A 13,484-nucleotide genomic window follows, 5' to 3' on the forward strand; every position below is an offset into this window, starting at 1 on the left:
TTGGAAACGTCTCATGCCATCCTCCACGCTCTCTTCCCTCATCTCTCATCTTGATGTAGAGGATCCCAGGGAAGGATTCCAAGGCTCTTAGAAACTGGCAGAGCTCAAGATGGAAGGAGCCTGGTTTCTGGAATCAGCGGGTGGAAACCCCCCATTGAACTGTAATATGAGTGAGAAATGATACTTTTATTAGGTTAAGCTACTGGGATTGGGGGTTGGTGCTTATAGCAATTCGCCTACCCTAATTAATCTTGCACTTGAGATCGTTAAGAGGCCAGACTCTGGAACCAGAGAGACATGTTTGAGTCTAGGCATCTCACTTCATGGGCATCCGTAAAATACGGTTAATAATGGTACCCAAGTGAGGGCAGGAGGCAAGCAGAGAGCTTAGCAGGGGGCCAATCACAACATAAGCACTCAGTAATTGGTACCAGTCATGGTTGACATTTTAAGCACTTGCTTTGTGCCTCCCTCTACTGCCACCCTCACCGTCATCACTCTCAGCTTCGTTTCATCACTATCTTCATCTTCTTCAGCCACAGGTGAGGGCCTTGAGGTAAACCCTCCTGATCTGGTATCCCCCTTGGGCCCAGAGAGTAGGGCCAGTGGGAGGGGCTGGGGGCTTCAGTCCAGGCTGTCAGTCACCCAGAGAAGGGTCAGGAGAGGAGGGACAGCATAAGTGACATGCCGGAGGCAGATGGAGAGGGAGTTCCTGGGCCGCTGGGGTTCAGACTCCACACTGTGTGCTTTGAGGAGGGCTTGGGGTAGAGAGGAGAGACAGCCAGACCCCAGAGGTGGTCAAGAGTGAGACTGGGAGCCAAGCTGTCCTCTTGTTAATTTCCCTTGTGGCGACCTTAATTCTAAATTTAATCAAGTTTATCTTACTTTTTTTCTAGCCTTGCCCCAGGATGTTCTGGGGGATTCAGTGAAGGGCCCCAATGGAGCAATACCCATTGCACCACTTGGGTATACCTTGGGAGAGCCTCCCAAGGAGAGGGGTTTTGGAGGAGAAGGTGCAAGATGTGGGACCTCAAAGTCCCCTATGTAGGTCAGCTCTGGGGCATCTGGTCCCCTTTGTAATAAGGAACTCAGAGAGGAGCCCTTCGGAAACAATGTTCTCTCCCTTATCGACCTCCAGGGGCACCTAGGAATGGGGGGCTGTAGGAGGAGAGGAGGGTGGTCTCTGGGGATAAACCCAAACAGCCTAGGCAAGGACTCACATGTAATAAATTCAGTCTGCATTCAGAAACAATGCAAAAACTGTATAAATACTTACTGTGGCCTCTTGAGGAAACACTTAGTGAGGAGTTGCACTCATAATAGGGCAAAACTTCTTAAAACCCCTACTTTTCTCTCAATCCCGCCCCCCCCCCCACCCCGGTCCTCCCCTCCCCACACTCTCCTTCCCAAGCCTCAGTCCCACTTCCCCAGCTCAGGTCTCCCTGCCTGCTTCCCTCTTCTCTTCCGCTCTGCCTCTGCTCCCAGCAGCTTCTCTGGGCTCTTTCACCCTAAATCCAAGGCAGGGAAGGAACCAAGGTAAATGATTCTGAGAGGCAGTGTCTCAGGCAGACCTGCAGGAGCCGGGGATTGAGGGGAGGTGGTGAAAAAGGCACCCAGCCTTTATGGTGACCCCGCTTGGGCAGGCATTGGCCCTAGAGGCAGGGCAGGGGTGGGTGGTAACTGAGCTAAGACACAGCCCTTGACCTTGGCGCTGATCACTGGGCTGCACTTGGGCACAGCTCTGTGCCAAGACCCCTAAAGAAGGGCTGCTCAGCCTCTCAATCTCGGCTCCAGGCTCCATACTGTGATGGCTTAGGGGGCTTAAAGAAAACACTGATTCCACGGGCCCTGCACCAGAGATTCTGATTTAATTGGTCTGGGTTGAGGTCCAAGGCATCCAGGGGCATCGGTTATTTTAAAATCTCAAGGGATTCTAGGAATGAGATCCCTTAGGCTAATCAATTGCCTGGGAGAGCGCCCTAGAGCCTGCGGGATCCAGGCCGCAGCCCCAGGCACAGCAATTCTTTCCCCTCCAACTGCTTTTTTTTTTTTTGCTGTACGCAGGCCTCTCTCTGTTGTGGCCTCTCCCGTTGCGGAGCACAGGCTCCCGACGCGCAGGTTCAGCGGCCATGGCTCACGGGCCCAGCCACTCCGCGGCATGTGGGATCTTCCCGGACCGGGGCACGAACCCGTGTCCCTTGCATTGGCAGGCAGACCCTCAACCACTGCACCACCAGGGAAGCCCCAACTACCTTCTTGATCCGCCCAGAGGAAAAAGGTGGGGCCAAGACTCTAGCTGTCACAGAATAATGTAAGACAGAAGATGAAGCCTCACTCACTCATCATTCAATCATGTATTCAGTAACCACTTAATATAAGTGTTGTGGGGAAAATGCTAGAAACTGACTGAGGGATCCAGTTTAGATTGGGTAGTCGGGCCTCTCTAAGGAGGTGGCATTTAAATCGAGACCTGAGTGACAAGAAGGAGCCTGCCTGGGAAGCTGCCATGACAAGCAGAGAAAACAGTAGGTGCAAAGGCCCTGCGGAGGGAGCAAAGGGGTACAGGGCTGGAGCATAGTTGTTGGAGAAGAGACCAATGGGCTGAAGTCTGCCAGGCAGAGGTGCATCATGGGGGATTTTGGAACTATGGGACGGTATGCTTTTCATGCTCAGTTCCACGGGAAGCCCCTGGAAGGTTTTCCGGAGGGAATGGAATGACCTAATTTGTGTTTTTAAGAGACATTCTGGCTGTGATGGGGAGGGTGGCTGGTGGGAAGCCGGATGGATGCCCGTGATCAGTCCATTCCGGCGGGGGTGGCGGGGGCACCCCTGCTCTCCCCCGGGAGAGGATGAACACTCAGCTCCTCCGCGGGGGGAATGTAGGTCAGGCAGCCCAGCACCCTCAGCGAAGCCGTCAGTGCAGCCCCCTCGCCTGTCAGAGAATAAAGCCGACTGAGATGTGTGGGCTCAACTGAGAGATCAGTGCTGGCAGAGGCAGAGATAATAATCGCCAAGGTGCAGGGATCTGGGCCGCTGCCTGGGGCCCCTCTTTCTCCTTCCCCGGGGTGCCTTCCCCCCACCCCCTCCGCCACATCAGGATCTCCCTGGCAGGCCAGCCCAGGGGCAGGCCTTGACTGTGCCTGGAACAGGCGGCTGTATTTTAAGATCAGGGCTCAGGCTTCTAAATAAACCAAAAACACAGCCAGCTTCCCAGGCACAGAAGGAGGGAGACGGCTCCATTTCTCTTCAGTGCAGTGACTGGGAAATAAACCAGTGGTTCTGCCTGTCACATACACTTAACCCTCTGCAAAGGCATCTGTCAGACCCCAGAGCGCCTGCCTCAGCCTTTGTAAGAAATAACTGATGTGCCCCAGACCCAGGTTTCCCCTGGTGGCTCCAAGGGCACATTGTTGTTCAAGGAAATGTGGGCGCGGGGCCTTGTCCTTGACCCCGGGGGGAAAAGCTGATAAAGGGCAGGTACGGACCCTGGGCCCCTGAGTGGCTGGGGTATGTCTCAGTCAGCTGCTGAAGAGGACCAGGGAGAGAAGGAGAGGGAGGGAGGGAGGGGGAATGGTAAGGAGGGGGGAGAGGGGGCTGGCCAGAGCAGGGGCAGAGCTGAGAGGAGAATGGAGCAGCGCCTCTAGACAGTGAGCGCTCCAGGGGCCTGGCAGAGTCCTGGTGTCTGCCGGCAGGTGGGTGGCCGTGGGTGTGGAAGAAACAAAGAGAAACGGAAGGCGGGTGGCGGGGAGGAGGGCGGGGGCTCCCTCCAGGGACGAAATCTCCCACAACCACAAAGGAAGAAGGAACGAGCTAGAACAAAACCGACAGGAACAGAAGGAGGCGGGCAGATAGAGCAGGGGAGGGAGGAAAACCTCATAGTTATCAAACCCAAGTGTTTCTGGGGAAAAGGGACCCTCCAAATGTGGCAGGAAAAGGTGATTTATGCATTAAACTCAACTAGGAGAAGAGTCAGGAGCGAGGTCAAGGTGACGGGAGTGGCTGGGGATGGTGGCCACACAGCAGAAGCCACATAGACATGTGGTGGCAAAGCAGAAGTGGGGCTGTGAGCTGCAGGGTGTCCAGAAACCAGGCAGAGCACAGTGAGAAGATGGGGACAAAGGGTAGAGAGGGCCCCAGGGAGGGTAGAGAGGGCCCCAGACTTCAATGATAGGTCCAATGGACCTAGACAGGGGTGAGGGCCGCGTGCTCCAAACACAGACCTCGAAAGAAACAGAGATGGAGACGAAGACAGCAAATACCAGATTCTCCCTCTTCCTCTATCTCTGTGTGTGTGTGCCTGTCTCTGCCTCTCTGTCTCTGTCTCCTTCTGTCTCTCTCTCTTCCCCTCTCTCTCACACACACACCCTTCCCTCTCTAAAAGCATCAGACAAAAGAGAAAGGAAGCTCATGTGGCCATCTCCACCCTATTCTCCCTCCCACGTGGCCTGCCTCCCTGGACTCCCTGCACTTGCAGGGGGCTGCAGGGACATGGGTGTGGAGCTCCCTCCGCAGGCAGCACGCTGGCACACCACCCGCCCCACCCAGAGGCAGGTGACTGGCACAGGTCTCCTCTGTGTGAAGCCAGGCTTGGTTCCAGGACACTCCACATGAAGCGAGCTCAAGGGTCCTCACCAGGCCCTCTGAGGAGCCCCAAAGCATGCAAGCTGTGCAGAGCACCCATCTAGTGGGGATGACATTGCCAGAGCATCATAAGTAAAAGACATGCTGCCCACCGTGGCTGAGATGGCTGCCCTGGGAGTCCAGAGCCACAAGGGCTTTCCCGGGACTTCTGTCCAAGACCTGTAGCCCGTGAGCTCCCTGCTAAGCTCACGTCCTGCTCTGATCTTGGCAAACGGGGACCATGAGAAAGGGCTGAGACCAAGGGGAGGGGGCTTCCCGGGGACTGTGGGTCCATTTCTCAGTTCCAGCCCAGCTGGCAGTGCTTTAAGGAACAATCCTTGGAGACCAAGAGCTCGAATCTGGGCCACAAGTCTCCTGGGGAATGGGGACACTGGTACTGAGCATATCTACGCTGGACCCATACTCCAAGTCCCCACTGTGTCTGCATACACAAAGTTCTCATTTCATTACGCACACAGACCTGTCACAGTCGCACTGAATACTACACTGTACACTGCACACTGTAGACACAGCTCACAGTCTGCCACTGTGTGTACACACCACGCTGACATGCCCTAGGTTCCCCTGTTCTGACACGCTGTACACATCCTCCTACCGCTCAGAGGTCCAATTTTTATCAGCGCTGCACAGACACTGCAAAGTCTTATTTTCCTCAGACCACACACACACACACACACACACACACACCTCCCTACAATCCTCCAACTCTGGCACACCACACCGGCCTGTACACGCGCAGTGCCCACACAGAGCTCCCAAACAGAACTCCGTGACTCCCTCCCACGCCGGTGGGGCTTGCACTCCCGCCCCCAGCAAGCTAAGCTGAGCTCGACCTTGGGTTTCCCGGCTCCGTCTTCACCCCTCCAGATGCCTTTCCCCACCACCCTCTTTCCCCCGAAGCTTCAGGAAACTTTTCAGCAGGTGCCTAAAAGGGGAAACCTGGAGTTCCTCCCGTCCTGCTCTTCCCCCGACGCAAGCCACCCCTCATTCCCCAGCTCGGCTCCGCCCGAGACCCAAGTGGGGAAAGGTCACCGTAGGCAGTCCCCTGCCTGCGCCCTGTGGGAATAACAGCTGTCACCAGGGGATAGGCGAGGTGTTGGGAAAGGTGTTGGCTCTGCGTCGAGCCGGGGGCCCGAAGGGGTCGCCGCGACGCGCGGGAGGAGAGCAGAGAAGCCGAGGCGGCAGCATCTCCGGAGTCCGGGCGGCGGCCTCGCAGGGAGCTGGGAAGCGCGGAGCTGTCCGTTCAGCACCACCGCGCCGTGCCCCAGAGCAGGGCCCGCGCCGAGGCGCACCGGCTCATCTCCCGCTCCGGCCCCCGCTGTGGCGCGCGTTGTTGTCTCTCTTCGGTGCTGAGGGGCGCGCGGAAAGAGAGAGGAGGGCTCTGCGAGCATCGGGGCCACGCAGCCACCTGTGAGCCTCCTGCAACTGCGGACGGCGGCGGCATCCCCGGCCGGAGACAGGAGACGCTCGGCGGACCCCGCCCGCCCTCCCGCCGGGCGCACACCCAGGCGCACACACACTCGCACCCGCGCGCACACGCACAGCCAGCCGGCAGCTGCGGCCACAGCGATGCTCGCCGGCAGGTCGGGGAAGTTTCCCGCCGGCCTCGGCCGCGGGCCCCAGTGCTCGCAGGTAAGCGCTTCCAGAACGCGCAGGGCGAGCCCGGATAGCTCCGCGGGGTAAGGCGCGGCGCGCGCGGCGCACGCGGCTCCAGGGCACGGCGCCAGGCGGGCGGGGAAGCCCGGGGCGGGGGGCGAGGGGGTTCCAGTCGCGGGGGTTGGACGCAGGGGACGCCAGGCCGGCCCCCTTACCCCACCCGGGGTTAATGACTCGAGAGGTGAATTTCCCCGCCCCCTCCCGAGGCTACGCGCCCCCCATCTCGGCCCAGCCCGGCCGGTGCGCATCCCAGCTCTGGTCCCGCCTGTCTGCGGCGAGCGGGCGGGGTCGTCTCCTCGACCCGCCCACGGGCAAGGTCAGCTCGCAGCTCCCCGGGCTCTCAGAGCCGCTGGGGCGCGACCTCCGCCAGCGTAAAGGGACCGACAGAACCCCCAGGGTGGGCGTGGAAACGCGGCCATGCTAGTGGAAACATAGCCCCCACTCCAAGCCTTTCCTCGGGAGGGGGCCAAAACCCATAGAACCGGCTCCCCATCCCAGTGTCCTTCAGCACCCAGAGACCCGCTGGAGAGGACTGGGTTCGCCAGGGACGGATGGGGAAATAGAAAGAGGTGCCCGAGCCCTGAGCGCCCGGCGCTCACCCGACACGATTCCTTCGGCTTCCAGGTGTAGCGCCCCCGCGCGGCGCGGGCGGCTGGGCGTCTCCAATATGACTGGCCAGAGCCTGTGGGACCTGTCGGAGGCCAACGTCGAGGATGGAGAGATCCGCATCAACGTAGGCGGCTTTAAGAAGCGGCTGCGCTCGCACACGCTGCTGCGCTTCCCCGAGACGCGCCTGGGCCGCCTGCTGCTCTGCCACTCGCGCGAGGCCATTCTGGAGCTCTGCGACGACTATGACGACGTCCAGCGTGAGTTCTACTTTGACCGCAACCCCGAGCTCTTCCCCTACGTGCTACATTTCTACCACACCGGCAAGCTTCACGTCATGGCGGAGCTGTGCGTCTTCTCCTTCAGCCAGGAGATCGAGTACTGGGGCATCAACGAGTTCTTCATCGACTCCTGCTGCAGCTACAGCTACCACGGCCGCAAAGTGGAGCCCGAACAGGAGAAGTGGGACGAGCAGAGCGACCAGGAGAGCACCACGTCCTCCTTCGATGAGATCCTGGCCTTCTACAACGATGCATCCAAGTTCGATGGGCAGCCCCTGGGCAACTTCCGCAGACAGCTGTGGCTGGCGCTGGACAACCCCGGCTACTCGGTCCTGAGCCGGGTCTTCAGCGTCCTGTCCATCCTCGTGGTGTTGGGGTCCATCATCACCATGTGTCTCAATAGCCTGCCGGACTTCCAAATCCCTGACAGCCAGGGCAACCCTGGTGAGGACCCCAGGTTCGAAATCGTGGAGCACTTTGGCATCGCCTGGTTCACATTTGAGTTGATGGCCAGGTTTGCTGTGGCCCCTGACTTCCTCAAGTTTTTCAAGAATGCCCTCAACCTGATCGACCTCATGTCCATCGTCCCCTTTTACATCACTCTGGTGGTAAACCTGGTTGTGGAGAGCACACCTACCTTGGCCAACCTGGGCAGGGTGGCCCAGGTCCTCAGGCTGATGCGGATTTTCCGCATCTTAAAGCTGGCCAGACACTCCACTGGCCTCCGCTCCCTGGGGGCCACACTTAAATACAGCTACAAAGAAGTAGGGCTGCTTTTGCTCTACCTCTCTGTGGGGATTTCCATCTTCTCTGTAGTGGCCTACACTATCGAAAAGGAGGAGAATGAGGGCCTGGCCACCATCCCCGCTTGCTGGTGGTGGGCCACCGTCAGTATGACCACTGTAGGGTATGGGGATGTGGTCCCAGGGACCACGGCAGGGAAGCTGACCGCCTCTGCCTGCATCTTGGCGGGTATCCTAGTGGTGGTACTGCCCATCACCTTGATCTTCAATAAGTTCTCCCACTTTTATCGGCGCCAAAAGCAACTCGAGAGTGCCATGCGCAGCTGTGACTTTGGGGATGGAATGAAGGAGGTCCCTTCCGTCAACTTAAGGGACTACTATGCCCATAAAGTTAAATCCCTCATGGCGAGCCTGACGAGCATGAGCAGGAGCTCGCCAAGCGAACTAAGTTTAAATGATTCCCTGCATTAGCTGCGAGGGCTTGACCTCCTCAAACCCACATCGCTGAGCTGTGTCTCGTGCCTCTGGCACAGTCCAGGCACATTAGGGTTATGGCGTAAGGAGTATGCCCAGCCCCGAAGGGGAGAGATGCATGGGATATGCACCCCAGGTTGCTTTTACAGTATTTAGGATCATTTTTAGAGGGTGGTGTGTCTGACACCATGCCTTTGCACCTTTCAGTGAAATGACACTCACTGGTCTTTGCATCGCGGGCATAAAATGTTCACCTTTCTGCCGGATGAGTACCTAATTTCTCTGTTCATTGTGTTCTCTATTGTAGCGCTTGTGGCCCAGTACTGTCTCAGTTGTTTGTGCTCCTGTTTCTGAGGTTGTCGTGTGAGTTCTGTACCAAAAAGCCCCCACAACTATGTCCAGTGGAAACACATCTACGGGGTCAGCAAGGATATGATGAGGTTTTGCTCACAGTCATGTAGAAACAAAATCTCAATTCTTTATCCAATGCTTTCATTTAGTTTTAATACCAAAACAAAGGGAATGTGAAGTTAAGTACACATGACTGATGCAAGTCTGTGAGTTGTTTTTGTAACTCTGTAGCCCTGTGGCTTGCATGGGTACCCTGCTCACTCTTAGAATGATGTACACTGATGTTCATCTCTTAAATGTTGCTCTTTAGAGAATGTTATTTTGTTAATCATGTAGTGAAGATTGAAATCTTTACCAAGAACAGATGCATTAGGGACAGGGGCTTCAGCTAAACATAGGCCAAATCACAGGATGCTTGAAGACCTTTCAAAGTCAGCCCTCCGTCTTTTCTAGGGTGGTCGTAGAGACATTTATTTCTTGCTGAGGTTCCTGGTCTAGGTCATTTGAATAAACTTTGCTGTGTCTTAGATATTAGCATGTTTTTGAAATGTTTCCTTTTAAAGATGTTTAGAAATAAGATTGTATTGTCTTTATCAACTAAAAAGTTGACTGTTGTATTGTCTGAGGCAAACATTGTTGGGTTGCTAGCAAGGGCAGTAGCTTAGAAAATTTTGTTGCCTGCTCTGAAAGCTTATAAAATGAGAACCCTTTTATTTCCAAGCAGAATTTACTTAGATAATTTTGCTTCTATGATACAGTATGTTACATATGATGCTCTAACTGCCCCAGAGTTCCTGGTATGACATGGAAACCTGGTGGTGTGGAAGTGTGTACTCAAAATATAGACCAATGGCTTATCCAGGATGGAAATATTATAGTTCTTATTTCCATTTCAGCTGCCTTTTCTTGGGGGAGGGTTGGTGGAGGCCAGGAGAAAGGAAGGAGTTGTAAAACAAAAAAGCATTGTTACTTAATAAAATGTCATAAATAATTGTAAACTTCTTGAAAAGCTTGATGCTACTTAAAAGACCTTTAAACTTCTAAACTTGTGTTAAGGTTGAGAACTCTTTCCTTCTCCAGAATGCCCTCTCTCTTCTTCTTCAGTTAACCAGCACATAGCGTTTTGAAGGGTTAACCTGGACCCCTTAGTAAGATAGTTCTCTGTCATATTCTAGGTAATCAGGTGGTTTTCCAGTTGGCTTCCATTGTTGTTCAGTCTTTGGAAAGGCTGCAGAATCCAGGGGTCTACATGTGGAGTTAGGCAGGCTTTTTATCTATGTCTTGGATCTTCCTTAAAAAGGTCCACTTTGTGTCTTAGTTGGTTGAAGGTAGTACATACTTCTTGGGGATGTGGTGAGGATCTTGTCAGAGGCTTTGTGTACTTGTAGTTGCCATGGCTACTACAGAGCGGGCCATTTGCACTAGTCACTTATGCCTTTAGGTCCCCAGTTCAAATCTTTCCATCAGACTGGAGCCTTATGGTGGGCGGGGAGGCAGCCACGTCCTAGTGCTACCTGGTCTACTGTCTACATTTGTTTCTCAGAAGCATCAGGAAAGGTGAGATGACTTAGGGGCAACCACCCACCAAGTCAGAAGGGCAGGGTTATTTCTCAGAATTTGCACATGTAGCACTTGGCTTTGGCTGACGTTTCCAGCACTGTAAGGCAGAGAATTTACGAAATAATCTCCAGCTGCACTGAGGCAGGTATGGTACAAACTCGTGAAGACTGTGCAGTTTGCCAAGGCTGATGGCATTGGGTCACTGAGTGTGGTATCCACGGTCACTGACCATAAAGCTTGTGAAAAGTGGAAACAAGGAAGGAGGCTGAATAATTCAGTCACTCTCATGAGTATTCTTTTTAAACAGGCAGGTTTTACCACCAAAACAGAGATACCTTTAGTGGTTACTTTTTGCAGATGTGAAAACTGGAAAACCTGACTTTTCATTTTGGTGATGACTTGCGTTTATCTGGTGCCTTTCATTGGGGGAATCCCAAAGTACTTTAGAGACTGTCTTTTTAATATCTTTTGTACATATATATACTCATATAAAATATTATTTTGCCCATCCTGGAATTTCAGTTACTTCCGAGCATGAGAATGTCCTAATAGCATTAAGTACTCCAAGCAGTGGTTTCAGTTAAGAGGGAGGGAGAACAACCCAGCTGGCTTGAACACTGGAGTTAATCCCCACAGAGGATGGAGACAGAACTGTGATCCGGGGAGGAAGAACACTCCTCTCCCACAAAGTACGACCAAGGTACGCAGTTCACAAGTGCTCTCAGCTGGGCTTTGATTGACCTTGTTAGATAACATCTTATGGAGCAGTTTCTTCTGGTCCCTGAAACTAATCGGTGCGGGGAAGAGGGGTGGGGTCAGGTGAATTTTCTGCTCTGTTTCTGGAGTTAAGAACATAATTGTGAGGTGACATCTTTTGCCACCAGGCTGTCAGACTGACCTGTAAACCTCCTTTAGGGGGACCCAGTAAAAGCTTCAAATTGCCTATTTCCAGCGGTGGGCTTGAGATCAGCTTCACTCCCAACATTTGAAGGTTGTTCTTTTCAATGTCTTTGGGACAAATACATGGGCCGGGCTCTTCTGGAAATATATGTGATGAGCACTTTGAAAGCGCTGGCTGGGAAGTGACACCGTGTCTTTTCTGCACAGATGCACACTGGTTATAGTTTGGTGTTTTCTGCCAACCCTCTGCATTTCCTGGGTTTGCTGCTGAGGAGGGGCATGTTATAATGCCAGGCTGATTCGTAGCTCCTAAGGTAGTAATTGGTATTTAATCCTTGGATGTGTTATTTCTACTTGGCTTAGAATTCAAATAATGGAACTACCTGCTAATTGTTGCCTCATTTCAAAGAAAATGACCTGTTACGCACTTTGGGAATAGCAGTGATCTGTACAGGCTGTGTGCTATCTACTTGAAGGCTTAACTGGTATTTCTTGTATGTTTTAACAGCATGACTCGTTACAGAGCTGTAATTTTAAAAATTGAGAACGCTGTATTTGCGCTGTCCGTTTTAACACTCATTAACACGCTACTGTGCGGGCGTTGATGCAGCCCCGCAGAACCGTTCTGTGTGATGGCCGCACGTTACTCTCCGCGCCTTGACTCAGCAATGAGGAAGAACACGGACACACTCAGGGCTCTAGCCTCGAGGAGAATGCAGATTAAATAGAACACAATTATTGACACTCCCTTAGGGCACTTCAGTTACACGTGGAGTGGCAAACACAACAAGGGCATTCGACATTGGGGACCAGATTTCCTGAGAAAGGCTGGGCCTTTTTTTTTTTTTTTTTTTTTTTTTGCGGTAACGCGGTCCTCTCACTGCCACGGCCTCTCCCGTTGCGGAGCACGGGCTCTGGACGCGCAGGCTGAGCAGCTGTGGCTCACGGGCCCAGCCGCTCCGCGGCATGTGGGATCTTCCCGGACCAGGGCACGAACCCGCGTCCCCTGCATTGGCAGGCATACTCTCAACCACTGCGCCACCAGGGAAGCCCAGAGGTTCTGTTTTTACATCGAGATGAAGAACTGGTCAGGGCTTTAAGGATGATCTAATCTGAGCTTCTCATTTTGCAGCAAGGGGATGTGAGGCTCAGAGAAGCCAAGCGAGGCACCTAAGATCACAGAGTTGAAGGCAAAACTGGGAGCAGACCCCAGTTAGCCCAGTGACCTTCCTAAGATTCATGTGGCCTTCGGAATGGCTCGTAGTCAATGTCGCTACTGGGTTAAGTAGGTGCTAAGGGCCAGTTCCCCCAGCAATAGTCACACCAAACCAGCCAGAACACTCAGGTTACCCAGGACCCAACTTGCTGCCAGGGAGGCACCGTAGCAGCATGGAGCCTGGCAACCAGGCGGGGTGGGGTTGGCACCAGCAGGCGCATGTGGTGCTGAACCAGACTGTGTGGGCGGGGCAAACCCTGACAGGGGTGTCTGTTTCATGGGGGCTCCAAGAATTCATGACCATCCCTTCTACAGAGCAGGCTGGTGGCTCTAGGTCCTGGTGAAAAAAGGGCTCCCAACTCTCTGTGCCTGCAAAGAATAACTAACAGCTCTTCCTTCCCAACAAAGGTTCAAAAAGCCCAGCCTTGGGCTTCCCTGGTGGCTCAGTGGTTGAGAGTCCGCCTGCCGATGCAGGGGACACGGGTTCGTGCCCCGGTCTGGGGGGATCCCACATGCCGCGGAGCAGCTGGGCCCATGAGCCATGGCCACTGAGCCTGCGCGTCCGGAGCCTGTGCTCCACAACGGGAGAGGCCACCACAGTGAGAGGCCCGCATACCGCAAAAAATAAAGCAACAGAACCTCTGCATGCCTCCACCCCACCATGCCCCTTGTAGCCCTGAGCAGAACCCAATAGCCTTCACTTATTTTTAAGCAGAGCAGAGGGGCTGCTCACCAACAACCTTCTATTTGCTTTCATCTCTCTCCTCAAAAGCCAAACCACCACAGATGACAGTTTCAGGGACAACGATATCAGAGACATGCTTGGGCTGGTGTCTGTGTCAGGGAAACAGAGGTTTAAAATAATCAATGCGTGTCTCCTTTGGGCTTTAGGCTAGTGACACCTAATCCAAATTCCTGCTATTAAAAAGCATCAGAGAGGAAAATCCCATTGATTCCATTTGGCTAACTCTTCGCCCATTTGTGTTTGCTCCCTCTGTGAAGCCCTGTAGATCCCTCACCCGTTCCCACGAGGGCCCCTAAGTGGACAAGGGCAGG

At 54.0% G+C, this 13,484-nt stretch overlaps 1 protein-coding gene across 1 annotated transcript; it reads left to right on the forward strand.

Annotated features, from left to right (window-relative positions):
- Nucleotides 1-5,960: 5,960 nt before the first annotated feature.
- KCNS2 (potassium voltage-gated channel modifier subfamily S member 2) lies at nucleotides 5,961-9,731 on the forward strand. The gene is made up of 2 exons (XM_027131358.1): nucleotides 5,961-6,273; nucleotides 6,922-9,731. The coding sequence occupies exon 2, from the start codon at nucleotides 6,965-6,967 to the stop codon at nucleotides 8,396-8,398; it is 1,434 nt and encodes a 477-aa protein (XP_026987159.1). The 5' UTR covers nucleotides 5,961-6,273; nucleotides 6,922-6,964; the 3' UTR covers nucleotides 8,399-9,731.
- The last annotated feature ends 3,753 nt before the right edge of the window (nucleotides 9,732-13,484 follow it).

The sequence above is a fragment of the Aethalodelphis obliquidens genome, unplaced genomic scaffold, assembly GCF_003676395.1.
Source record: "Aethalodelphis obliquidens isolate GAN/ISIS:26980383/991018 unplaced genomic scaffold, ASM367639v1 scaffold39, whole genome shotgun sequence".
Taxonomy (NCBI): domain Eukaryota; kingdom Metazoa; phylum Chordata; class Mammalia; order Artiodactyla; family Delphinidae; genus Aethalodelphis; species Aethalodelphis obliquidens.

Bases quoted from the DNA above. Each gene is read 5' to 3' on its own strand.
- KCNS2 (XM_027131358.1), top strand. From the start codon at position 6,965: ATGACTGGCCAGAGCCTGTGGGACCTGTCGGAGGCCAACGTCGAGGAT.